This window comes from Lampris incognitus, chromosome 8, assembly GCF_029633865.1.
Source record: "Lampris incognitus isolate fLamInc1 chromosome 8, fLamInc1.hap2, whole genome shotgun sequence".
Taxonomy (NCBI): Eukaryota; Metazoa; Chordata; class Actinopteri; order Lampriformes; family Lampridae; genus Lampris; species Lampris incognitus.
The window spans coordinates 35,517,171-35,544,930 of NC_079218.1; the positions used below are offsets into that span (position 1 = coordinate 35,517,171).

General features: G+C 40.8%; 1 protein-coding gene across 2 annotated transcripts in view; it reads right to left on the minus strand.

Moving 5' to 3' along the window:
• Positions 1-323: 323 nt before the first annotated feature.
• The window catches only part of gabrg2 (gamma-aminobutyric acid type A receptor subunit gamma2), a 79,930-nt gene continuing 52,493 nt past the window's right edge, over positions 324-27,760 (minus strand). Inside the window, exons 7-10 of one of the 2 annotated variants that reach the window (XM_056284441.1) lie at positions 13,289-13,441; positions 9,589-9,794; positions 3,810-3,833; positions 324-602 (exon numbers count right to left, since the gene is read on the minus strand). In XM_056284441.1, the coding sequence (XP_056140416.1) occupies positions 324-602; positions 3,810-3,833; positions 9,589-9,794; positions 13,289-13,441 (662 nt within the window). Of the gene's footprint in view, positions 606-3,809; positions 3,834-9,588; positions 9,795-13,288; positions 13,442-27,760 lie in introns of both variants that reach the window. The other variant, XM_056284440.1, reaches the window with a different exon arrangement.

Below are 27,760 nucleotides of genomic sequence, written 5' to 3' on the forward strand. Positions count from 1 at the left end.
GCATTGATTCATGCAAAATAACTTAAATAAGTTTCTTGTTAATCCGAGCACAATGGTTATTTTCACTTAACACCCACAAGATCCTGTCATGACAGTTAAGATGCTACACCTGCCGCATTGTCCACAAAATAACCTAACTAAATCTGGAAAGAGATAACCGAAAGACCATATTTCCTAATTAAAAAAAAAGGGGGGGGGTTAACTAAAATCAAAACTTTAGGTGTGTCAGTGGGATGGTCCGCTCCCTCCAAATGTTCCTTTCTGTATCGGATTATGTATACAATGTGGTGACCTGTGTGATAAGGCTGGCTACACAACTGAACCTAGAGATAGAGATAAGAGACCCAGTAGACCAAGTTGAAGAGACCAAATGCGGTGGGGAAAAAAATGCGTGCATACGAGTCTATCTTGGCAATGCGAATGTGCAGCCTGCCGTGCCGCCAGGCTCCTGAGCGGCAGTCTTCAAAACAGCAGAAGAAGCTGGTGCAGTCCTTCCCATCCAGACACTCGTAGCCGTACTCCTCATCCCTCTCCTGCATGTGTGTGGCGTTGTTCATCTGGATAGCCGTGGCGGAGCGTGGGCGGATGTCCACTGTGGGTGTCTGCTTTTAACAGTAACAAAATAATACAGTTAGCCACCAGCGGTGTCAGTTTGAACGACTTCACCTCCACCACCAATAACGACAACAACGAGACCTAGTTTGAACCACAATGTTCCTTCGCGCTCAATTTTCTGTCATTAGTCAGTAAAATTTAATTTTCACCTTCGACTTGCCAATGGACCGTTTTACAGGAGATGTCAGGGAAATACATGTAGGTCCATAACTACCACCTGTGGTTGTAATTAGGGGGGCTTATAGCTGACAATGGGTAAATCCCTGTGGAACTGAGGATGCAAATTACACCTTTAGGTAAAGGCTGGGGTAAAGCTGGTTACTGAGGCAATGCTGTGATAATTAATTTTTAATATTCTGTTTGGCTTTATTAAGCAACAATATGATGCTAGTGCTGGGCAATTCAATTCAATTATTATACTTGTGATGCCGCTAGACAGCCATTTAAAACACTGTGAGGACAGAAAATATGGCAACAGCTGACCCAAATTTAAAGCATGATTTATTGTTCCCTTCGTTTATGCTTTGCAGACAATGACTTATTGGAATTACATAATTCTGGTCCTGTATCCAGAGATTCAGGATGTGTTGTAAGTGGCTTTGGAGGCATCAGAGATGTAAGCTTAGCAGTAAGGAGCGTTGGTTGTCAGACATACAGAGCACAGCTCAGTGTTTGTCTAGCCTACTCTTCCTGTCATTAAATGGGTTAAAACAAACTTTCCTTTCAAGCTCTGCTCACCACTGAAGGGCACATGCCTTTCATTTGTGAAGCGTCCTAAAATAGGACGGTGACTTCAGCGAGTCCTTTGGCTGTCATTCTGAGAGGAGACAATTAGTATTCAAATACGGCATTTTTCATCAGCTTTTTATCTCGAAATGCCACGCCACCTTTTGCACAAATTGGAATTCCAGCTGTTTGCGAGATTAACTGCCCCCCCCCGCCCCCCAACTGAAGTTTCCCTGACCTTGCAGGGAAAAAAAATCAGTGTTAACCCCAACATTTAGAAACTGTGGGTCTGGCATACTACGAAAGCAGACTCCCAAGAACTCTCAACATCATTAGTCTTTCATTCACAGATGAGGCCAACGGCACTTATTTAACAGTTTTGTATTGTGTTTGCCCTTTCACCGCAAGCTAACTCAAAAATGACTGTTAACAATTTGGACATTATAGATGCAAGTTTTATTTGTTGGGATTGCTAATGTGAAATTCAACTCTTGTAACTATTTATCAGATTCTTTGTTTGACCATAAATATTTCCAAACAGTAACCTTTTAATATGACATTAATTTTGCCTCATCACATTATTTTCTTATTTATTGATTTAACCACAAGCATTGTCGCTTGTACGTACATTTACGCAGTTGCAGCTTAAGTTGGAACATATGGCTCAGTGTGTAAGCATGCATCCTCAAACAAACTTAAGAAAAACAGTTGAACTCAATTGAACTGCACAGCACTTCATTTACTTCATTGCTTTGCATTTGCCCACCACTGGTACATGAGAGGGGGGGTTGGGAGGGGGGTTGTGGTCCCTTTGAAAATGACACATAACCAGGAGTGATGGCAAAAAAAAAAGGCAAAACATTTTTGCTCTTCATTAACTGCGGCCATTTAGACTGATGAGAGGATTAGCAAAGCAGGTTATGTGCCTCAGTTCTCAAAGGGGTCAGTGGCACTAGAGGAAGCGTTAGTGGAAGCTCAAACAGAAGGAGCACAAACTGCATACTGCCGTGTGGCCCGCTCAGGCCACGCTTTGCAAAGTCAGTGTTAGCAAAAAACAAAAAAACAAAACAAGAAATAGAGAAAAAAATAAACAATAAGAGAGAAAAAAAAACAACATAGTGGCACTAGCAACTTTAACTAGCTGAAAGTAGACAACCTCTCAGAGGAGACAAACAAATGCAAACAGTCATGAACCACGGTGTTGGGGTTCTTAATGCTCTGGTTCAAGCTCATTCAGGTTATTGTTCAAAGTGGTGTTTCCACTGATATAAAAAATTATACGCGTTACAAAGTCATTAGTTAAGTAAAAATGCATGTATGGCTCAAAAATGAACTTTAGCTAATGTTAAACAAACTAACATTTTTTTATTTTTTTATTCATTTCTTTTTGAAAGCAGATTATTATGTCTTGTGTGTAAGGTTGAATTTAGCTTTACCTAGCGCCCAACTACCATGTATGTTTGTCTGTTCTGGTTGTTTAAAGATTACCGTGTGCTAATCTTTTGAGTGGGGGGAGGCTGGAGGACGACCGCTAACTCTAATTAGACTTAACACAGCACAGAGGTTGTCTAATTCAGTCTGTTAAGGCTCTGCTGACTCTGTAAGAAGTGTCAGGTTGACAAGCCCCACAAACACACAGGTAAAGGCTTTCACTTGCGAGAGAAGAGGGAGAGGGTGGAGGAAGCTGTTGCATCAGCCGCTAGTTCACCAGAGGTTACCACAGTAGCAGAGAGTGAGACAGGACAGAGGGGGCCAGGACGAGTTCATACGAATACTTGACTATGGAAATGGGGAAGTGGTGTGTTTTATTTGAAATATAAAAAAGAAAGCATCAATAAGTCTGGCTGGCTTCCTCCACACTGCACTGCAGAGAGACCCTTTCCTCTTCAAATATCTCTGTTAACTCGTTAGTGACTGAGGCGGGATTACAATAATGTCTGCTTGTCTGTCTGTCTGTCTGTCTGTCTATCTATCTATCTATCTATCTATCTATCTATCTATCTATCTATCTATCTATCTATCTATCTATCTATCTATCTATCTATCTATCTATCTATCTATCTATCTATCTATCTATCTATCCATCCATCCATCCATCCATCCACCCCCTCTCTATCCATCCATCCATCCCACTCTCTATCTATCTATCTATCTATCTATCTATCTATCTATCTATCTATCTATCTATCTATCTATCTATCTATCTATCTATTATCCATCAATCCCACTCTATCTATCTATCTATCTATCTATCTATCTATCTATCTATCTATCTATCTATCTATTATCCATCAATCCCACTCTATCTATCTATCTATCTATCTATCTATCTATCTATCTATCTATCTATCTATCTATCTATCTATCTATCAATAGAAGCAGAAGCAGTGTAGTGTTGGAGGCCCATAGAGCCAAATGCAGCAGACACATGCAGTCAGTAGAGTGAAACTCAGACACAGGCAGTATACCTTTGAGGAAAAGAGCCGGAGGAGCTTTTGTCCAGACAGGAAACAAAGAAATATGTGGAATTAAAAAGAGAACAGCACACAACAAGGAAGGAATAAATGATTACAAAAAGACACACAGAGAGAATGTCAAAAATAACCACAGTGTTAAACTGTCTTACACAAAGTGGGACGAGTAGAATACTGTATAGAGACGTACATGTTACGAACACACCGAGGGGGGTTGGGATGCAAAGTTGGGAAGGTCGTACATGCTCTTTTAACTCAGCACAACCCTGGAAAATCCACAACTGATACAGAGTTGGAAAGGTTACGTTTATCCTCAACACACCTTTAAGTAAGACCTGTGAACCGGTTTTTGATTTATTTCTTTTTTTAACTGAAGTCACCGTACATCAGTAGGAGATGGAGAGATACATCTTGTTACATCACATTTTGCTTAAACAGACAGTGCTTATCAAGTTATTTGCATTATCACAACAAAATACTGTATTTCGACACTCACGGGATCTGTAAAAAATGTTCTGTTAATCTCAAACAATATGAATGTGTTTTGTTAATGCATAATGCAGTTTTTAGGGAAAAAATATATAGTTGCAAGACATCCCATTAGCGTCCTCAGGGTAAAAATGATCAAAAGAAATTCATTGAAATCAAATGAACATTTGAAATGTCTCTTTCGTCTCCAGTTTCCTATTCTTTCATGTTTTTACCTATTCCTGAAGATGAAAATGATTTACATCAAGGGCTTCCTTTCACTACTTGTAACCTGCTTTTCAGTATCTTTGCAGGCCAAACAGAGGAACAAGCCCTCTGAGATAACAAAACTGAACTCATCTTTCCAGTTCATTATTCATTCATTTATCTAGCGAGACAGTGTCTGCAAACCCGGCAGCAGTGCCTCACTTACAATGTAGGAAGCCCTCTACGCACTATATTCCAGGTGAAGGGTTCATCTAAAAAAGATAAAATACTGCACACTATCTGCACTTTATAGCGCTGAAGGATATCGAAAAAAAAATCAACAATGCAGCATTTTTTGTTTTTGGCGATACTTATTGTAATATTTTTTTAAACTTATATTTATTAGATTTTGCATTTTACAAATTACAGAATCAACATATTAAATAAATCCAGTATTATTCCCATCCCTCACCTGCTCCCCAGCATGTCTCCAACCTCCCCTCCCCCAACATCCTCCGAAATGATATCAAGTCAAATAAATATACGACAGATATAGAACGACCTCATTCACATAAACACAGACAAGGGAGAAAAGAAAAAAAAATACACTAATTTTTATCTTTTTTAAATTATTCTTAAATAGACTGCTACAGTTCTGCTACAACCAATAAATGCTTAGGTTATGAACTAGCCCAGTGTGTTATTTGGGTTAGGTTATCATAGTAGGTAAGAAAAGGCCTCCAGACTCTTTCAAATATTCCCCATTAATGTAATCTTTTTTTTTTCAAGCTTCAGGTAAAACATAATCTCTTTAAGCCATCTTGTATGGGATGGTGGCACCGCTCTCTTCCAATTGAGGAGGATGAGACGTTGAGCTAACAGAGTAGTAAAGGCAACCACATTGCACATTTCAGTCGACCACACTGCATCCTCTGGCCTCAATCCAAACAGGGCAATAATGGGCTGAAGTACAATTGTCATGTTATACATGTCACTAAGGGATTCAAAGACCTTTTCTGAAAAAGACTGAAGGCTTGAGCATGACCAAAACATGTGCAACCAGTTTGCAGTGGTAGTCTTACATCGATCACAGGTGGGGTCAATGTTTGGGTATATCCTTGCCAGTTTCTATCTTAGTGAGATGAAGACAATGAACTATCTTGAATTGTATTAGACCCTGTCTAGCACAAGGAGATGAGGAGTGTATTAGGCTGAGAATTGAAGTCCACTGGCACTCTGCAAACGACAGGCCTAGGTCTTGTTCCCAAATTGTCATTAGGTTGTATAGAGATTGTGGGTTAATAGTGTTAGTTACATCATATATCCAGGAGATGGCCCCTTTGAGACTAGTATTAAATCCTACAAGAGCATCTAAGGGGGTGCTTGGAGGTTGCTCTGGGAAAGGGTGATAGCCTTTTTGTACAAAGTGCCTAATCTGAAGTTATCGAAAAGAATGGGAGCAGGGCATACTTTTATGACAATTGTTCAAATGGTGCAAGTACTCCGTTTATATATATATATATATATATATATATATATATATATATATAAAAACAACTCTTAACAACTTTAACAGATTTTACTAAATTAACAATTTTACTTTTTTCTAAGTTCAACTTGTAACCTGAGAACCTTCCAAAATAGACAGGGCATGTGGTTGCAAAGATGATGGGTTGGCAATATATGAAAGGAGGTCATCAGCATAAAGCTGATGTTCCCACTCCACCCGATCAAAAGCCTTCTCGGCATCTAAGGATATCACAAGCTCAGGAACATTCAACCGAGTGTGAGTGTAGATAATATCAAAAAGCCTACGGATATTAAAGGAGGAATGCCTGTTTCTAATAAAGCCATTCTGGTCAGGCAGTATCAGATCAGGAAGAACATTTTCAAGCCACCTAGCAAGGGCCTTAGCAAGGGCTTTATAATCCACATTTAGAAGAGAAATTGGTCTATATGATTCAGACAGCAGAGGGTCCTTGCCCTTTTTATGCAGGAGACAAATAGAGGATTCAGGATTTCGGGGAGATTCCCATTTGAAAAGGATTCATTAAACATAGACAATAATAATGGAGATATTGCCTTGGTGAATTTCTTGAAAAATTCCACTGGGAATCCATCTGGTCCTGGGGATTTTCCAGATTGCATACTTTTGATGGATTCTGAGACCTCCTCCAATGTCAAGGGGCTATCAAGATCACCTTTCTGAGAGTCATTAAGGGTTGGTAAAATTAACTTCTCAAAAAAAGACTGATTTAGAAATATCATTGTCATATTCAGATTAATATAAATTAGCACTGAACGCCACTAAGGCATCATTAATCCCCTTGTGGTCTGTAGTAACAAGAGCCCAAGGTGGTCTTAATTTGGGATATTTGGCATAAAGCTTCCATTTGGCTTGGCTTGTGGAGCAAGAAACCTGCCTGCTTTGTCACCGAATTCATAAAATGTATGCTTAGATTTTAATAGTAATTGTTCCTCTGTTGAGGTAGAGGCCAAATCAAATTCTGTCTGCAGACGAATTCACTTTTGGTATAATTCTGGGGAAGGAGTCAAGGCATATTGGCTGTCTAGTTGCGAAATTTCAGCTGTGAGCCCTTTTAATTTGGCCACTTTTTTTTCTTTTTTTTTTGTTTTGGTATTTGATGCATAACCGATATTGCAATATTAAAGAATAAAAATGTGTTACATCATTTCACCACATACACAGCTTTCATATATACTGCTTTTAACTTTCAAAACTCAATTTTCAAAAAAATTATCACTCCAGTAATTACGTGTGATTAAAGATGGGGAAATCAGGCAGCTGTCCGAGAAGTCATTTAAATCAGATTCAGTTGTTATTTGTCATATGGGCATCAATATTTTTTTTCAAGAGTGGTTCTAAAAATGTGGATGTTGCTCAATTTTAGTTTCTGTCAAGCAATAAGAGTTTTGGTCTAATATTGCGCAGCCCTAGTACTTTGTGTGCGCATGAATTTATATATATATAGCGTTTTTTTGTTTTTGTATTTCCAGAATCCGTCAATGGTGTTGATTGAAGTGCTCAACTAATGGGGAGCGGACTATCAGTATAGATGTAGGGGAAAAAAAACAAAAAACAAACTTTGAATACATAGCAGCACAAGCTTGTTTCGTGAGTCGCTTACTCATCAGCTGCTAATGTGATTCAACAAAGAAAACTCACAGTTTACGTTTCCCCACATCACACCCCTAATTTCGGTGGACAGCAACCAATCAGAGGAGAAAACATTTAAACTATAACAACCAATGGGGTAGGTAGGTAGTTATGGTGCACAACAACCAATGGTGGGGTAGGAAACATTACAGCCAATGGGGTAAGGGGCTGGGGCTTGTTTTGAAAAAGCATTTAAAGGACTAGGGCACTGTTGAAATAGCATACATTTAGAATATAACGAGGTAATGTCAAATGGGGTAATTTATGTAAATCATATAGTGGGGTGGTGTTGGGGCACAGTTGGAAAGGCAGGCAGTTAAAATGTAAAAAAAAAAACATTTAATAAATGTCACATATGTCATATATATATAATATAACTTTGTTAAAAGAAGCACTCAACAGTAGGGAAAGTGCTCAACAAATGAGCAAATTAATCCAGTGAATCAAGTAAATTGTTTATGAGACAGTACAAGCCTGTTTCATGATTGCTTATAGCATGAAACAGGCTTGTACTGTCTCAATTTACTTGACTCACTGGATTATATGGCAGCTGATGAGTGCACGATGTATGAAACATCGGAAAAAAACTATATAATCCAGTGAGATTATTTTGCTCCTTATTTGTTGAGCCCTTTCCCTACCGTTGAGTGTTTGTTTTAACAAAGTAGATAGATAGATAGATCGATTGATAGATGTAGGGAAAAAAAACTTTAATACATAGCAGAACAAGATTGTTGAGTGCGTGATGCACTCAACACACTCAAGTTTTTTTTTCCCTACATCTCTCTTAATATTCCGCTCCTCATTTGTTGAGCACTTTTATCAACACCATTGACAGTTTCTGAAAAAAAAAACACCCTATATATATATATATATATATATATATATATATATGTGTGTGTGTGTGTGTGTGTGTGTGTGCGCGCACATATGGCCAAAAGTATGTGGACACCTGAGCATCACATCCATATGTGCTTGTTCAGCAACTCATTCCGAAACCATGGGCATTAATATGGAGTTGGTCCTGCTTTGCTGCCATAACACCACCACTCTTCTGGGAAGGCTTTCCATCACATTTTGAAACATGGCTGTGGGGATTCGCTCCCATTCAGCATAAATATCCCTGTTTGAATTCTATATCCCAGTATCCCTTAAGTAAAAGAAAGTCCATAAAAGGCTAAATTACTTCTAGTTTGGGAAATATAAAACATATTACTGTACTGGAAGAAAAAGAGAGGCAGAGATTCAGACAAGCGTCTACTTCAACTACAAGCCTCCATAGTGGAAACCATTATGGTGTGTAGGGTTGTAAGGACTCCCGTAGGACCACACTCGTCTATCATATGATGCTGTTCTAAATTACAGCTGTGACAGATGTGTGATGTGGATTAAGGACAGGTTCGGGCTGGATGCCTAATGCAGTAAGTGTCACAATGTGGTGTCCTCTTGGAAGATGCTCCCTGAGGGTGTGCTGAGCAGAGTTATAGCTTACCCTGAGGCTTAACCCTATACTGTAATACAGAGAGAGAGAGAGAGAGAGAGAGAGAGAGAGAGAGAGAGAGAGAGAGAGAGAGAGAGAGAGAGAGAGAGAGCGAGTGAGAGAGAGAGAAGGGGATGCATGGTTTCACATTGGGGGAAGGAATTTCAAGTGGTGACCTTTCACCTAAATACATTTTATGTTATAGGCATAAATAATGTTGACCCTTTAAAATTCTGTCAACTGTTTTCTGATGCATTATTTTGGTATCCTGCACAGTCAGTAATGCTAATGTACTACTGTGAGACACAGCCAGACTTGAATGCTTTGAATGTCAGGGTGAAAGCCTTCCTTAGTCAGGAAAAAAAAAAGAGAAAGAAAGTGATTTGTTTTTATTACTGTATTTTTCTTCAATAATTTTGTCAATTTAGAAAGATACTCACAGGATTTTTCTTCTTCTTGTCCTTTTTTGCACTGGGCTTCCTGTTGCTGACAAAGTAGTGCAGTGTGCCGTACTCTATCAGTGCGGCGAAGACGAAGATGAAGCAAACAGAGACGAACAGGTCCATGGCGGTCACGTAGGAGACTTTTGGAAGAGATTTCCTAGCGATGGTGCTCAGCGTGGTCATGGTCAGCACAGTGGTAATACCTGGTAACAGGAAGCAAATCACATTAAATAATAATGTAAAGTTATGCAGTGCCTGTGTGGCACAAAACAACAACAGCATCTGATGGAAATGCATGCCTCCGTGGTGGAGAGGGCAACTCGTTTATTTTCCGAATACGCAATCCAAGGTCTATGAACGCTGTTTCTCTACAGTCCACACAACACAATCCATTTTATTGGCTATTCCTTCATTAGAGTGACTTTTAAAGCACAGATGGCCTAATTAATTTTAGGTTGGCATTTTGGTCAAATTCCGTCTTCTAAATCTTGAACTACGCAAGCATATGTGCATCTAACATTTTCAGTAAACAAGCAAACATAGTGTTCTTTGGGAAAAACAAAATGTCACTGAAGTACCTTCTATCCTAAGATCAAACCAAGGTGGTGATCCAAGTGTATTTTTTAAATGAGCTCCCATGTTGATGTAAAAGCAAAGGGTGACAGATGTTCAACTTTTTGCAGTTAACAAAATGCTAACAGATACTGTACTTAAATGAAACACATGCAACCACCATTATTTCTCATAGATATCTGGGAGTGCATGAGACAGAACAAGGAAGTCAACTTATATTAGATCAGTGATCCTCTACAAATTAAAATTATCATAATTTTGCAGAACAGATGAGTGTATGCAACAGAAGTGATGACACAACCGGTTCTCATTCCCAGGCCGTCAAATACCGACACTTTGCCATGCCCCTCGGCGTCCGATACCGACGCACAAGGCATCCGTTTAGCATCTGTATGAGATGCACCGGGCTTTCAATGTAAATCCATCCACATAAATGTCTTCAATGTAAATCCATCCGCGGCCACATTTGACTCTGAGCAACTGCTCCGGCCATGCATTCACTCCAATATTAACCCAACCATGGCAATATAAGACGTTTTACTACCCAGAAGTATATTCCTCACTGTCAGTTCCCATTTTTAGGTTTTATTTTAATGATATGCTCAACATTTCTCAACACAAAAACACGAAAGTGTCCTTGCTAATTCAAATCCTCCATTCATAGTGCTTGCTTTTGTTAATTTGCACACAATTATAAAATATGGCATCAAATACGGCCGTGGATGGGTTTACATTGAAGTTAGTAAAGTGTACTATATGCGTCGGTATATGATGCCGAGGGGCGTGCCAGTGTGTCATAATTTGACAACATGGGAATGAGAACGGGTTGGATGACATTGTCTCCATTTTTTTTTCTCATATCTTCCAGTAACTCTTGTGCGTCTACTATCTGCTATAAAGTGCTATGTATATATCCAACGAGATTGTTGAGTATGTGTTTATAAGGACACAGCTGATCTAGTTACATGAGTATTATCCCTCAAATGCATTACTCACAGAAACCAATGGAAATCACATTAGACAGTCATAATAATGGCCAAACATTACTCTGGACGTGGACCAATGGAGTGCACCATGGATTAGCGCTGAGACGAGAGGATCATAGAATGTGTAGAAAGACACTTTTTTAATTGCAAACACTTGGTGGCTTGATGTTTTACCATCCCCTTGATTCGCATATTGTCCTGCTTTAAAGTTCAAGGGACGGTGAGCACCACACTGACATACTACATTTCCATATCCACCATCTGTTCATCTCTCTCCCTCTCTTTCTTTCTCTCGCTCTCTCTTTGTCTTTGTCTCTCTCAATTTCTTCTCTCATAATGATGCAAAGGGGTCAATGGCACATGATGAGGAAATGCTCTACTAAGCACACTGATACACCAGCAGATTAGCACTACCAACAGTAGCATCACAGCCGCCTAACACCAACAAAAGATCACTGCTCATCAAGCAAGCAAGCAACCAACCACATTGCAGTCATGTCATTTTGAGGACTCGTCCACAAAGTCTGTGTGTGTGTGTGTGTGGGGGGGGGGGTTGCTTACTCTGTGGGCTAATAAACAATACAGGGGGAGATTTGTGTCTGAGTTTAACATGCAGTGAGACAAACGCTGTGCCTCACATCTAAAGCTGCAGCATGCCAAGTGATTTGGATATTTTGCTGGATGGCATTGAAAGATTAAGAATTATGTCATCTGTGTTAATCTCTTCCCTTGCCAACTGGCTATGTGTGTTATCTTTCAGAGAGGAAATAAAGATATTTGACTCTGATTAAAAAGAAAAAAAGATGGCAGGCGACTGATTGTGCTGTTATATAGTATATGGAGAATCGCTTCTGTAGCTGGATTAAACTCACGCAGAAGAAACCAAAACAAACTAAATTTAGTGCTTAATAACTGACAATGTAATGATAGAGGTAAGGTTAAAAAAAGCCTTCTACCTGACGTGGCATTAAAGTCCACGAGTGTTGAGAGTCCGGGATTGTTTTATACATTCAGTGATGTTCACTAATGATCACCCCAGGAGGATGTGAGGTTAGGGTTTAGAGTCGTAAGAGGCTTAGAAGAAGCTGACTAAGGAATATGTAACCACATCACGGAAGAGCACCACATCCTCTGAAGAAGTCCTCCCCTAAGGGTACCAAGGGCAAGGTCAAAATCTGACAAAATTCCTCGAAATTTTAAGCTTTCAACCCCCCCCCCCTTTTCTTTTTAACTCCCCAGCTCGTTTTTGCCTTCAGTGAAGTGGCCACCTGTGTCATTATTTTGCTGAGGCTGCATCTGTGCATCTCCCCTGCTGTATTGCATAATTAATGCCTCATTAAAGCATGCATAAAAAACATATGTGCCCGGATAGGCCCTTCTAATCAAGATGGACTAGATTCCTCAGCAGCTGCCCTGTCTCTGAGGCACGGGGAGAGGAAGGCGAAGAAGAGGTGAGGATGAGAAAGGAGGGCAGTGATGGAGCGGAGAGCAGAGGAGAGGAGAAAGTGAAAGAGAAAGATAAAGGAGTAGAGAGATGATGATGAAGATGAGGGCTATGGGGGGGGAAGGCCATTATTGACCACCGCAGATTTCCTGTTGTGTTTAGAGTAGTGGAGAGTAATTTAAGACGGTATGAACAATAAACTGCACTGGTAAGGTTGCAGCAAGTGTGCATTTGGGTGAGGTGGGCGGTTTATGAAAACCAATTAAAACAGAAGCTTTTTCATTGGCTCAGTGGACAGTTACATAGGAACAGGATGGAAATGCAACAAAAAGCACAATTTGCACCTTATATTCTTGTTTAGCTACTGCAGCATTTAAGACAGAAAATAACCTGTCCCTTTTTCTACTTGGCAAAATAAGTATTTTGACAATTTTGTAAAAAATAAAAATAAAAGAAACGGTAACTATGTTTCAGTTCAGTAATGAGAATTTTAAGACTTGTAGCTGCTGTTTTTTCAGGTTTGAAAATGACATCATCTTGGAATTCATATTACCAGATGATCATTAGAAGCCATTCAAAGCCTAGAATAGACTATTTATAATCCAAATGGTCATACAATTTCTGGATGGAGATTACAAGAAAACCACATGGCTTCTAGGCATGACACAATTTCAACTAATAATGTTCCTGTTACCTAAGGAGGTCCTGGCAGGTACAGCATCCTTGTTAATCCAGAAAGAGACCCAGGAGAGGACAACGATCAGGGTGCAGGGGATGTAGGTCTGGATTGTGAAGTAGCCCATTCTCCTGCTCAGGTCAAAGAAGACAGTCAGCACCACATAGTCTCCTGTAAAAGCAAGAAAGGTGGGAAGGAAGAAAGAGAAGATCAGTATTAAATTTGAGCAAAAAGATACCGACCGGTAGTTCGTATTTTAAATTGAAATGTCTTCCATACTGTATTTGGTCTAATCCTTCCATGATTTTTCTTTTCTATCTAAGCTTTAAAGGCAAAAGGTTTTAATGCAAATAATTATAATAATAATAATTAGAAAGCTAGTGCAGACATTTTTTGTGATATTCTCACACAAAAAATATGTCATATTCACCTGAAAATGCATCATTAAGTGCTGGTAGTCATGTGTGAAAGTATCTCCCTCTTTTCTTTTGCACTATTCAAAACCTCAACGGATGCTGCGTTCAACTGATCAGGTGAGCACCATCCAACTCACTAAATTCACACATGGTTAACCACACACCCTTAGCTATAACAGTCAAATTATGGCTTTATCGCCTGGATGACTATGTAGGCGATACATACTGACGCTGATTTGATTGTGATAGTTTTATAAAAAAAATGAAAGTTTACAGCATTATAGTTTGACAAAATTTAGTTTTATATACTTTGTATTTGAGGTTATTATATATTGTTGTGGTTGAAGATATTTGACGTACATTACATTTGCATTTACTCATTTAGCAGAACTTTTTTTTTTTTTTAATTTTCCCCTTTTTTCTTCCCAATTGTATCTGGCCAATTACCACTCTTCCGAGCTGTCCCGGTTGCTGCTCCACCCCAGGGAGGGCTGCAGACTACCACATGCCTCCTCCGATACATGTGGAGTCACCAGCCACTTCTTTTCACCTGACAGTGAGGAGTTTCACCCAGGGGGACGTAGTACGTGAGAGGATCACGCTATTCCTCCCCAGTTCCCCCTCCCCCCTGAACAGGTGCCCCGACTGACCAGAGGAGGCGCTAGTGTAGCGACCAGGACACATACCCACATCCGGCTCCCCTACCGCAGACACGGCCAATTGTGTCTGTAGGGACGCCCAACCAAGCCGGCGGTAACAGGGGGATTCGAACCGGTGATTCCCATGTTCGTAAGCAACGGAATAGACCACCATGCTAACCGGATGCCCCCATTTAGCAGACACTTTTCGCCGAAATGACTCAAAGAGAGTCAGCAATTAGTGGATACCAACAGCCATCATAGGACGCTACACAGTAATCATATCATAGCCAAGCGTGTATGTTATGGTATGTATGTTATGTCAAGTGCATTTAGTCAATGCACCTTAGATTAAGATGGTGTAATTGCAAGATCGAGTTACAAAGTAGATGGATAATGTCACATGTCAGGATCACAGCCATATTGCTACAAGTGCACATCAGGTCAAGTGCAGGTATAGTAGTACAGGAGCACAATAGCAGACGCTGATAATACTGCCCAAGTAAACAAGGTCACAATAATAATAGCAGACACCCGTAATAGGTTTAACATTGTGATGCTGAATAATGCTGATTTGATGTGGAAGGTGTTTCAAGTGTGAACCTTTTCAACAATAAATCATTGTTTAAAATAATTTTAACAGGCATGTTGGCTTGGTGGCAATGGTGCACAGACACATTGACAGTTTCCCAGTGAGGTCTGTCAATCAGATAGATGGCTTCATTATCTTAACTGCATTGATTACATTGAAGCATGCTGACAACAACATAAATAAGACGTAAGGACAAGCTTTAAGAAAAAACGGAGTAAGAAAGAAAACAGGCTTTTATGTGCACAAGCGGTCAGTGTGTGCAGTACCATGATAATAACATGAAGTAGGACTGACCTCCTCTTAATTAATGCTGAGTTTCTCATTTTAACAGGCAAAACTCAGCAGATGTTTGTGTGATGTAGCTGCTCTTCTAATTGTATAAGAGCAGCTACAGCCCCCTTATAATTACCAATGGATCTCAATTATTACTATGTGAGATTCCTCAACAGCCTGAACACTTAGACCTTACACAAAATGACTTTACTCACTGTCCTTGTCAGGTGTACTTGTGATGTTTAGGTCTGTGAAGTAATTGTTTTAATGCACTTTTTGTTTTTAATATTTATTGTGTTTTTTTTTTTATGTGGCACTGAGGTCCTTGTGAAACGTAATTTTATTCCCTTGTATGTATGAGACATGCATATAAGGCAATGACAAATAAAAGCAGTCTTAAGTCTAAACATAAAACTCATGATATGAAGTCTTTCATGTGTTAAGTACATACCTTTCTGACCCCCCCCCCCAAAACCATCAACATTATATTCACTTATTTACAGACTTGAATACTTTCAAGACTGTAGAAAAGGTATCTATTCTCCAATCAAGGCGTCGGTTACTTGCAATTTTTGAAAATCACCACGGTAAGCTATGACTTGTGCTATCAATCATTCTGTAAGACCAGAAGTAATCCTATATATCTGTAAACCACATGATTCATCACATGGTCCTCTTATTTATGACGGCTGCCATGGGTGGGCATGGCTCAGGAGGTAGAGCGAGTCTAGTAATTGGAAGGTCGCTGGTTCGATCCCCGGCTCCTCAGGAGGGCATCTCTAAGTGTCCTTGGGCAAGACACTGAACCCTTAACTGCTCCTGATGAGCAGGTTGGTGCCTTACATGGCAGCCTCCTCCATCAGTGTATGAATGTGTGTGGCAACGGGTGAATTATGAAGCATACTTTGTAAAGTGCTATGAGTGGTCGGTAGACTAGAATAGCGCTATATACATAAATGCAATTCATTTACCATTTAAAAAAAAACAACAGCAGTAAATGGAGAGTTCCTATTTTTTCTCCCTGTTAAAGGGTTTTTTTTTTTTTAGGGAGTTGTTCCTTATCTGATGAGAGGGTCTAAGGACAGGATGTTGTGTTGCTGTAAAGCCCCTTGACGCAAATTTGTAATTTGTGATATTGGGCTATACAAATAAAATTGACTTGACTTGACTTGACTTGACCCAAACTAGCTAAGAGATACACATCCTTCCGTACTGCTGGTAGTTAGCATGAATGTTAAAGCCAGCGTTCAGCCCGTGATGAGCCACCTGTGGTCAAACTCTCTGACCCCAGCAGATGTTCGGGGTTAGGAGGATGAGGTTAGCCGAGTCCAGATAGACTTGACCCTGACATCCTGGTCAGCCGGTCTGCCTCTTCATGAAATACAAGCCAAGCACAAACACACACACACACACACACACACACACATAATTAAAAAAAACACACACGCATGGACACGTGTGTACATGTGTGTACATGTCCATATGTGTACATGCACTTACAAATAGATCTAAACCCAAAGCAGGTAGAACCAAATGTAATAAAGTACATATACACAAACCCACATCTAGAAAAACCCTACACTTATAAGCAAGCGTGAGCAAAATCAAAGTTAATACACACACACACACACACACTCTAGTGTTCTGCCGGCCTGCTATACATTGCTGTGATGTTCGGGCTGCAGCCAAAAACCCTTGTCTCTTCTGGTCATCTGCCGATGTGCCTGTCTGTCTTCCTCTGTAGGCTTAATGGCAGTTCACTCCTGGCCTCCAGCACAGCATGTGTTGTCTGCTAACTGATTAACACGAAACTGTTAGCGATGTCAGAATCCCCTCATAACCTTCTGCTATGGCACTCTGCTTATAGCCTGAAGGGCACTTACTTATTCTCTCTGCCCCGTGTTTGTGTGTGCATGTGCATGTGTGTTGGCTCTGCGTGTGTGTGTGTGTGTGTGTGTGTGTGTGTGTGTGTGTGCAAGTGTGTTTGTACAAGTGTAAATATGTACATATATGCACACACGTGTGTGTGTATATATGTACATTTGTTTGTGTGGTGTTAAGGAGCCCTTCGCAGTCGGTGAAAGAACAGCTGGGTTCTGTTAATGAAGCATGGAGAGCAATTTGGCAACCTGGCAATTTACCTCCCGAAAAACACATGCTGCACGTAGCTCACTGCAAAACAACAAACATCTGTATATTGGTTTATTACGGTGAGACAGGAGAGCGCGAGAGAGAGACAGTCTGTGTGTGTGTGTGTGTCCCTCTGGGTGTGTGACAGAGACCAAATCTTATGGGATCCATTCCAGCATGCACCTCTGTTCAACCAGCCATTGATAGCAGCATTACTGAACTAAGTTCGTTGATACCAGCAGCTCAACTCTCGCTGCTCACACCTTCTTTCTGCTGATGCAGGCAGGTGTGGGCTATATCACAACACACTGCCTCCATTAGTAGGGAAATCAGGAAGACACATTATGGCTGTTCTGAGTGGTCTCGTGGCCCACTGTTTTGTTTCCATAAAACATCACATTAACCAGGGCCAGAGGGTCCCACAGCCACACACCCCTGACAGCTGACTAACTGCGAGTTAATACAGTTATTTCAGCTTAGTCAGCAGCAGCACAAACCCTCGGCTGCCTCCTTCGAATTTCCTTATGCTCTTAATGATAATGGGCTTTCGACCACAAGGGCAAGGTTATTGGCTGGTGTTAGACGCTTTCACTATAAGCCTCGTCTGGTTTGTTCGCCAGTTTCAATATGAGGATAAAAAGCTCGGCAGGAGGGTGCTGTGTAAAGGCATTATCGACCGACGGCCTCCATCCTGACAAAGTGATACATCTGTATCAGTTACTTCGCCATTACCATTCTGTACTAATGTGTCCCTTCACTAATGACTTCCTGAACCCACTCGGAACAAAATATTTTACTTTTTTCTTACCGGTTTAACTGTTTGGCTTGGATTTTCTTGGTGTGGCCTTTCCCTAGAGGAAATATTTTTTTTCCTCTCGAAGCACAGTAGAAACACAGTAAAAACATCTAACAGATTATCTATGGCTAACCAGTTAGTCCATTCTATTACACAGCTGTACCCTTTGATAAATGTGTACCTACAACTGACTGCACGGTATTGATTTTAGGGGAAATTTAACACATTCATCAACAGTTACTATTGAAAACGTTAAAATTGATTCTTCCAGTAACAAATTAAGGTGTTCTTCTAATTAGCATAACTCAGTAAGGGACATAAAAAACATCTTTGGTAGAGTCAAAGAAGGTTGAATCAGTTCATCTGGATACAATGTTTATAAATGTTGTATCCAGATGAACTCATTCAACCTTCTTTGATTTTCTTATCTGGATTATTGAACATGTATCAAGACATCTTTGGTAGAGATGCACATCTAAATATTGCATGCATTTGTTTAGCAATACACACAATCTCAGTAATTATTCTGAGTCTCCTTCTGTAGGAATGGAGGTGTATCTTTGAAGAAATACTTAATTTCATGAACAAAATGCAGTAAATGGTTTGACAGATCGATTGAACTCTCGCTTAGCTGAAAACAATGGGATAGTTTAAGAGCAGCTATTTTATTTGGGGTTTCAGGTGAATACTTCCCACACACTACAGAGTCATTGAATTGGGTCCACGACACTTCCAAAGGGCTCAAGAATGAGATGCGTCAGACAACAGCTTCCCAACTCCACTCCTGCTCGCTGATTTCTGCTCTCTTTTTTCCACTTCGGGTGTGGGAAGATGGCGGTGCGAATTCACGTTTGTGGTGGCCTCAACCAATACCATCCATGTAGTGTCTTTGTCCACAACTGCGTCTAAGTTTTGTCTTTGTTTGATGGCTAGGAGAGCTGCTGGTCTGCTGTGTCCTGTGGGCTCAGGGATCACGGTCCTGCCTGGACCTGTGCCCAAGGAGGTAACACTGAGGGTGGTCTGACAGGACGTGGAAGCAGGGCAGGCTAAGATAACTGCTAGCCCATGCAGACTGGCAGTTCTGATAACACCAAGGGTGGTCTGGCGGCAGCCTCGCCTGGCGTTGACTGTGGTGTTTTTGGCAATATTGTGTGGAGTGTAGGGAGGTGTGTTGAGGGTGTCTGGCTGGGAGAGCTGGCATTGGATTGGCTGAGGGAGCCTGGTCTGCTGCGTCCGGTGGGCGCAAGGACCACAGCCCTGCCTGGAGCTGCGCCCAAAGAGGAAACACCGAGGGTGGTCTGACAGGATGCGGAAGTGGGGCAGGCTAAGCTAACTGCTAGCCCATGCTGACCGGCAGTTCTGACAGTCATCCTGGCTGGCGTTCGTTCCCTTGGACAGTGTTTTTTTTGTTGTTGTTGTTTTTTTTTTTTTTTTAGTTTGGGTATTATGTGTTAGTTTGGATATGTTTGTTAGTTTGGACATGTGTGTTCTTGTAGTTCTTGTAGTTTTGTTTATGTGTTTTTGTCTTTGTTTTGCACTGCTGTGGGCTGGGGGAAATAATATTTTATTTCATTTCATGTACTTGCGTACATGAAATGAAATGAAAAAATGTTACTGATTAATGATTCCTGATCAGAATCACAAACATCACACTTGGTGATTTATGACTTTGAGTCTTAACATCAAGCTGACCAAAGCTGCTTGAAAAGGCTCACTGAGCAGCCTTGGTGCAGAAGTGTACTGAGAAACATAAGGAACGGCACCCCATGTGGATTGTAATGACAGACTGATCAGCTAGGAAATTGAACAGCATCTACAAATGTGAAAAAGCCCACTCAACAGTACAAAAAAACTAAACTGAATCATCAGTGAAACAGTGTATGTTACACAATTACACCACTGACATCTGCTGCCACAGCTATGCCATAATTAGACATCTTATGACTCATGTCTTAGTCATGGGATGGATTTTCATACTTTGGGCCCCGACGGGTGTCCTTCCTTTCCAGCCAGCTGGATGCTCATCTCAGCTGCCTCAAAGGCTTCCCTTGCACCCTTTTGTATTGTGGACCATTAAATAACAATGACTGTCTTCCACCCTTTGTTGCGTCATGCCCAGCCTCCCTTTTTGTTGTGTTGTGCAACTCAAAAAGAAGTTTCGGATCCTGGGTTTTCATCAAAACAGTGTTACTGTTTTGCTCATTATATAGCACTCCTTGCTGCTAATAAAGAAGTGAAGCATTGCTGTCTTTCTAAAGTTGCCAGTTTTTTGACTGCCTCATGGCTACGGCCCTGTTAAGACAAAAAAAAGAAGAAAGAAAGAATGAATAAATAAAGATGGCAGCATTTTTAAAGTGGCCAGGAAGAGTGAAGACTCCTCAAAAGACCAAATGGCAAAGGCTTTGAAGCAGGGATACTATTGACTTCCCTCTGCATGGCAGGAGTGAGACTCTGTGATGCAGAGGATGGATGAGTGATGACAAGGTGTGAAACAAAAGCATAGAGCGATAGACCATACATTTTAATGACTTGGCTTCTTTTGCAAAGTTGGATGAACAGGGGGAAGTGATTTTCTGCTTGCAAAGCCATTATATGTGGATCAGAGATGCATCATATTGACTCTTTGCTACCATTGCTGCTAAATGCTGAAATCTCTGGGGATGATCTGAGACACAGCGGTTAGGACACTGGGTGTTCAGTGCATCTCACTGCATATAATTCTGGTCTGACGTATGAAAGGACAGGACAAAGGTGGTAACGTAGTGGCAAATGAAAGTTAAAACAGAGATGAGGTAAAACATGTGCATGTAACCAGGCCAGTTAATATTCACCATCAGGCAAACAACACAAATCAATGAAATCTGATTATTTTCAATGAGTTTTTATAGTTCGCTTGTATAGATGGTCCCTCTTATTTAGGTAACTTACACCAGTATAATATTCTTTATTATTTTGCTTTACATGAAGTAGTAGTATCATAGCTGTTCAAAAATATATATACTCTTTGTTTAAAAAGAAGGCAAAACATTTGATTATTCAAAAAATATGTGTTTAAACTAAAGCTTTGCCATTCTTACATTTACTTTTAATTGACTTATTATTTTTGATGCAGTTTGTTTGTTGTTTTATTTTATTTTATCTTTTTATTTTTATTTTTTTGCTTCATGGAAACATGGGTGTAGTAACTGACACTACATTTTCAGGAAATGTGGACATTAGGCCCTACATTATCCAGTGTAATTTGGGAGGTAAGAGGATCGAGGTACAAGTCAAGGTCACTATAATGGCCAAAATTGTTAATTCTCGATGACCTTGCCCAAATTGCCTTGATTTATTTCGGACCGACAACAACGTGTTTGATTATCCATTCCTAATTTATATTCCTATGTATTGATCTGGTGATACTGGGAAATGTGATGTTTTGGAGATTGATAGTGGTCAAAGTTCAGGGGCTCAAGAGGCGATGATGTTTTGTGCCTGGTACCACTTGTTTCATATCGTCCAGCCATCCATTATCCAAACTGCTTATCCTATTCTCTGGGTCATGGGGATGTTGGAGCCTATCCCAGCAGTAATAGGGCGGCAGGTGGGGAGACACCCTGGACAGACCACCAGTCCATCACAGAGCGCGCACGCACAGACACACACACACACACACACACACACACACACACACACACACACACACACACACAACTAGGGACAATTTAGTATGGCCAATTCACCTGACCTACGTGTCTTTGGACTGTGGGAGGAAACCAGCGCTCCTGGAGGAAACCCACACAGACACAGGGAGAACATGGAAATTCCACACAGAGGACAACCTGGGACGACCCCCAAGGTTGGACTACCCCAGGGCTCGAACCCAGGACCTTCTTGCTGTGAGGCGACTGTGCTCACCACTACACCACTGTGCCGCCTGTTTCATATTATATTGGATAAAGAAGCCCTGATACATTCACCATGTTGGTTTTATTTCACTGCACTCAACTTAATCTGTGGCTTTCTGTGTATCACACAAGAAAAATAATGATAAACAACAACAAAAAATGTAATAATAATAATAATAATAATGAAAATAATGACAATGATGAGAAAAAAATCGACATGTAAACAACATCTTGAAACCTGCCAATTGTGTCTGTATTGTATCTCTATTGTTTAGGGTTTTTTTTGTTTGTTTTTTGTTTTTTTTAGGATTGAAGGTATTTTATTGTGACCAGTATTTGCCTGGCAGGGCAATTTATGCTTCCAGCACACAGCCAAAGTAATACAACATGTCCCCTGCCATGGGCATTAGTGAGCAGGCCAGGCCGCCAATACTTGTGAACACCCACTTACTAATCCCCCGTCAGCAAAATGTGAATATAATATTGTCTAGTGAAAAGGGAAGCACATATGGCCAACAAAAAAACAATTTTGATGTATCATAAAATTACAGGTTTTCAAAAAAATCTTTATCTCTCTGTTTATTTTGGATAAATCAAAACTTAGTGCACCTTCATCTAAAGCTGGAAACTACCACACAATACCTGCGTCTGCACAAATACATGGTCTGACCAGGCGGAGATGCGTGTAATATTTGGTTTTATTTGACACCAAACTAGCACTGCAGCACCTGATATTGACTGACACACCCTCTACTGCGCCCCCATGCCCACTTCAGCTCAAGCCATGTCATGGCCAGCCCGGAAATTAGCAAACCATCTTGCGCCCAACGAAATTGTCAATACACCTGCATCAGCATTACCGCCAGCCTTGCATCGTCCGGAAACTAAAGCCCATCGTCTGATATATGTTGGTGTGGACCAGACCGTGGTGGAGTCCTTAACGGGACTCAAACATGTCACATTTCAGACTTGGAATTTGTTTTCTCTTTTAAGACTGGTTTGCATTCAACATGGGTGTAAGTTTCACCGAATTGAAAGGTGACTCATTGCGCGAAAAGACGAATTGAATTTTCATATCACGGGCTTTTTTCTCCAGACCTTAACGTTGCTGTCAGGTGAAAACCATCCCAGGTGACAACTACACCTCACCACCCTGGCCCACTCATAGAACATTTCTGGGGGAAACACTGGATTTAATAAATGGAAAGCAATAACAACTTGACAGGGGTGACTATTTATTAGCAAACTGTATAGGTTTGTTCTTTTAGTTACTGATTTACACCTCTTCCTAACACACACAGAGCCGAGTGCACTCCAGCGGATGGAGCGCGGACATTTGTCCACATATTCTTGAGACCCAGTAATTCGTTTTTGTCCACTACAGTGGACATAGCATTTTTGCTATGTCCTAGCATTTTTGCTCATATCTCTCATACTGTACATGCCACCTTGTTCAGTCCTGTTTTCCCTTAAAGAGGACAACTGTGCCTTTAAAATTATGTCAGATGTGTGGGGGGGGGGGGGTTGTCCTCTACAGTGGACATGTTATAAAATTTGAACAAAATTAAGTTTTAACATGTTTTTCTTTGCAATATGTGTTTTACCACCCCAACACTTAATTTATGTACAACAAATAGAAATTAAACAACATTATATTTCCTGGGTCTCAGGAGGCTACAGCATGAGCGATGGAGGGGATGTTTTGTTTTTTTTCTCGCTGCTTGTGATTTCACCCTCTGCAAATGAGTAAGTGTCTAAGTTATTTATTCATAACTAACGTAAATGTCTCAAGTTTTAATCATTTTCTCAATCATTTAATGTCCTTTAATTAATTAATGGCTGGAGTTTCTAATGACAGGAGGGGGAACGGAAACATCAAGGTCGTCAGCGTCAATGTTGACCAATGAAAATAGGTTGGAGGTGGAGCAAGTGTGTGACACTTTGCAAGACTAGAACCAGGGTGAGCGACGCTGCTCGCTTGTTCACTGATGCACACAGCAGCTTAAGACATCTTCATGGGGGAAAAACTGAAACAATATGGTTTGCTCGTTTGCATCGCATCCAGTTAGGAACTGCTGTTACACTCGCAGCACACAAGAGAAGCCTTTTTTGCTGACAGATATGGATTCTGCCATGCCAGCTATAAGACTGGGCAGCAAATAACTTCGGAGATGTTTCTAAATAAATAACTAAAAGTAATCAATTTTTTTTGAATTGTCAGAAAAAAGAAAATTCCAGAAAATGTTCTAAAGTTGATGGGCAGAATGCTGAAACAAGACAGAGCTGCAGGAATGTTGATGGCGGCACAGCTCTACATTATGTCAGAATAGCCGTGGGGGATGTTCATGACGGAGGATTCATCTTGAACCAGGATTGCTGACCAAGAGAGAGATAGAGATAGAGAGAGAGAGAGAGAGAGAGAGAGAGAGAGAGAGAGAGAGAGAGAGAGAGAGAGAGAGAGAGAGAGAGAGAGAGAGAGAAAGCTGTCACATGGGAAAATCATTCTGCTGGCAGCTAGGCTGCAAATTGGTGTGGATGTGGATAGGTCGGAAGTGACCTGAGGCACATGTTGGCCATCCAACTGCACGGGTAAAGCCAGACATGTTGCAGATCTGCTGACAGGCTGTCTCACTGAGCTCCATCGTTCCCGTAGAGGGTCATCAACTGTATATAAGAGGTGACAGTGGACGCTAACGAGTGTGTGTGTGTGTGTGTGTGTGTGTGTTGCCCTGAGACAGGCTCTGCTAATCATCAGGGTTACACCATTGGCGAGTTTCCAGGGTCAACTTATAAGTGCAGAAAATGTTAAATTGCCATTTTCAGTGACATGACCAGAGGCTATTTAAGTGATTAACTAGTTACTATGGCAGGGCACTCGCTTCCACAGGCGACCACATCTATTTCTACCCAGACAGTGGGTGGCAGTAAAATGACGCCACATCTGAAAATATGGCACTGTCATGATGAGTAACTGCAGCAAACAGTATCACGTTATCAAGAACACCAGCCAGGAAGCACAGAGTTGGGTTAGTTTTGTTTCAAACACAGTTTTTGGTTTTTTTTAACTCAGAAAAAATGATTATCCCTCTCTCAGACATGTTAATGGCTCTGAAATACTGAGGAAGATAGGATCAGTAGTTTTCAAAGTGGGGGCCAGGGATGCCAGAGGGGCCTCAGCAAATTAGAGGGAAGGTTAGGGAAAATTCTAAAAAAAAGAAAAAAAAAGAAATATAATATTGAATTATTATTATTATTCTTATAAAATCCACTTCAACCACTACTTTCGGCTGCTCCCGTTAGGGGTCGCCACAGCAGATCCTCCATTTCCATATCTTCCTGTCCTCTGCATCTTCCTGTCACGCAAGCCACCTGCATGTCCTCTCTCACCACATCCATAAACCTCCTTTTTGGCCTCCCTCTTTTCCGCTTCCCTGGCAGTTCCATATTCAGCATCCTTCTCCCAAAAAACTCAGAATCTCTCCTCCACACATGTCCAAGCCATCTCAATCTTGCCTGTCTTGCTTTGTCTCCAAACTGTCCAACTTGAGCTGTCCCTCTAATATAATCGTTCCTAATCCTGTCCTTCTTCGTCACTCCCAATGAGTATACTTTATAATATCTTCTTCTTTTGGCTTGTTCCCTGTTTCTCAGGGGTCACCACAGCAGATTTTACAGTTGCCATGAGTACCCTGTGAGGGCACAGCACCAATGGTGGTTGTTGTTAACCTGGGCCTCAACCGATCCGGTATGGTCTTGTCAATCCGCATACTGATTTGGCAACATTTTAAGTCAGATGCCCTTCCTGATACAACCACTAACCCTATGGACGGGGGCCCAGGTAAAGCACTGGATGCCATCCCAGTATTCATGGAGTTGCACCCATGCCTGTCGCAAAATTATGTAATTTATAATAATATATATATCATTGTTATATATGTTATATAAGCCCGCCCCTCCCACTAGCATGCTCTCTCTCTCTCTCTCTCTCTCTCTCTCTCTCTCTCTCTCTCTCTCTCACACACACACACACAAACACACACTTCCAGACACACACATGCACACACACACACACACACACACTGCTTATAATGGAAAACAAAAATATAGAATCTAATGGAACGACTGAAGATTTGAAATATGAATTTAATTATTATTGTTGCTTTAATAAAATGAAATTTATTCAGATTTTTTTGGGTTTTTTTTTTACATTTACCATAGTACTGTCAATGGGTTTTTGCAAAAGGGGGGGGCATCTAGGAGCCATTGCTATTTGGGGGTCTTGGCAGGGAAAACTTTGGGAACCCCTGCCTTAGATCATTTGAAGAGTTCATTGCCAACTTATCAAATATCTGTTATATTGGAGAAATCATTATCTGAAGATCATTATGTGCTTCTTCATGTTAAAGAACGCAGTGTCCAACTGATGATGCAAGTTAATCACTATCCCTAAAAAAAAATGTGGCACAAATTGGTTTTCCTTTCGCACAATAAAACACATTCATCCCCACAAGGGTGGAGATGGTTGTTAATTTGAAAATGTGAATGCAAAGCTCCACTTTTTTTTTGTCTTTTCTCTTCTTTATTTGCCTTTATTCGTGCATCTTATTGAACCCAAATCATAGCATTTCCCAGCAAATCTCCAGAGAAATCCAAAATGCATTCATAAATATGCTTTAGTCACTAAAGAGAATAAAAAAGCTTCCTTCCACACCTCCTTTTTCCCTGTTTTGCCTACACTCTTTCTCATCTCTACATGTTCTAGGATACCCTTAAAATAGGATCATTATTTTGTATTCATGCACCCAGACACGCATTTCACACTCATTATGTAACCACTGCATTATGAAATTCCACCTTAAGTCTCTCCTTCCTCTTCTCTTGACGTTTATTGCATTGCCTCGAGTTGTCTTTACTTGGGATTAACCCACATGGACCTGTTTTGGGACAGGAGCATGTGGAAGACTTATCTACCCTGAACAATGACAGGGGCGATGAGCAAGCTAGCTTATCCCAGATGTGCCACTGTAAGAAAAAAAAAGGGGGGATGAGAACGAAAGAAAGAGAGGGAAAGAGAAAAGATAGAATGAAGGAGAGAAAATCTGTGATTCAAATATACAGAAGATCTAATTGGCGAAGCGTCACAGGACTACAGCAGATGAGAAAATCAGGGGATTTGGCAATGAGAGAACGGCATAGAGCCACACTCCTATTCTGGAACAGCAGCTCGGAGAGCGAGGCTTTCCAGAGGCTTCTAAAACAGACGGCAAGCAGTCTGCCTGGGTATCATCTGTGCATACACGCGATCAAAGAAATACAAGATGAACAGATGAGTGGATAAAAAGATGCACATAGAACTGACAGACAGTTGACAAAACAAGCAGACAGAGGATGGATATAGGTAGACAGACCAAAAGACAGACAGACAGATAAATAGATACTAATGCTGATCAATCATTAAAATCATGGTTGAATTTTGATGATAGAAAAACTTACTGACCCACATTGGTTTAATTGGTAGAAACCCCACAGCTATGTTCACGTTCTTTTTTTTCCCGTTATTCTGAGCAGAAAGAAAATGACCTGCAGTGTGTACTATTGACTGTGAAGCACAGCAACATGCCTTCTAGCATTTAGCCTGCAGGAAACCGTAAGGCAGTAGTCAACACAGTTCAGCATCACAATAACATCAATGACCATAATCCACTGCAGACACCTACGTTTTACCCACTTTTTGCAAAGTGCTACTGCAGCAGGT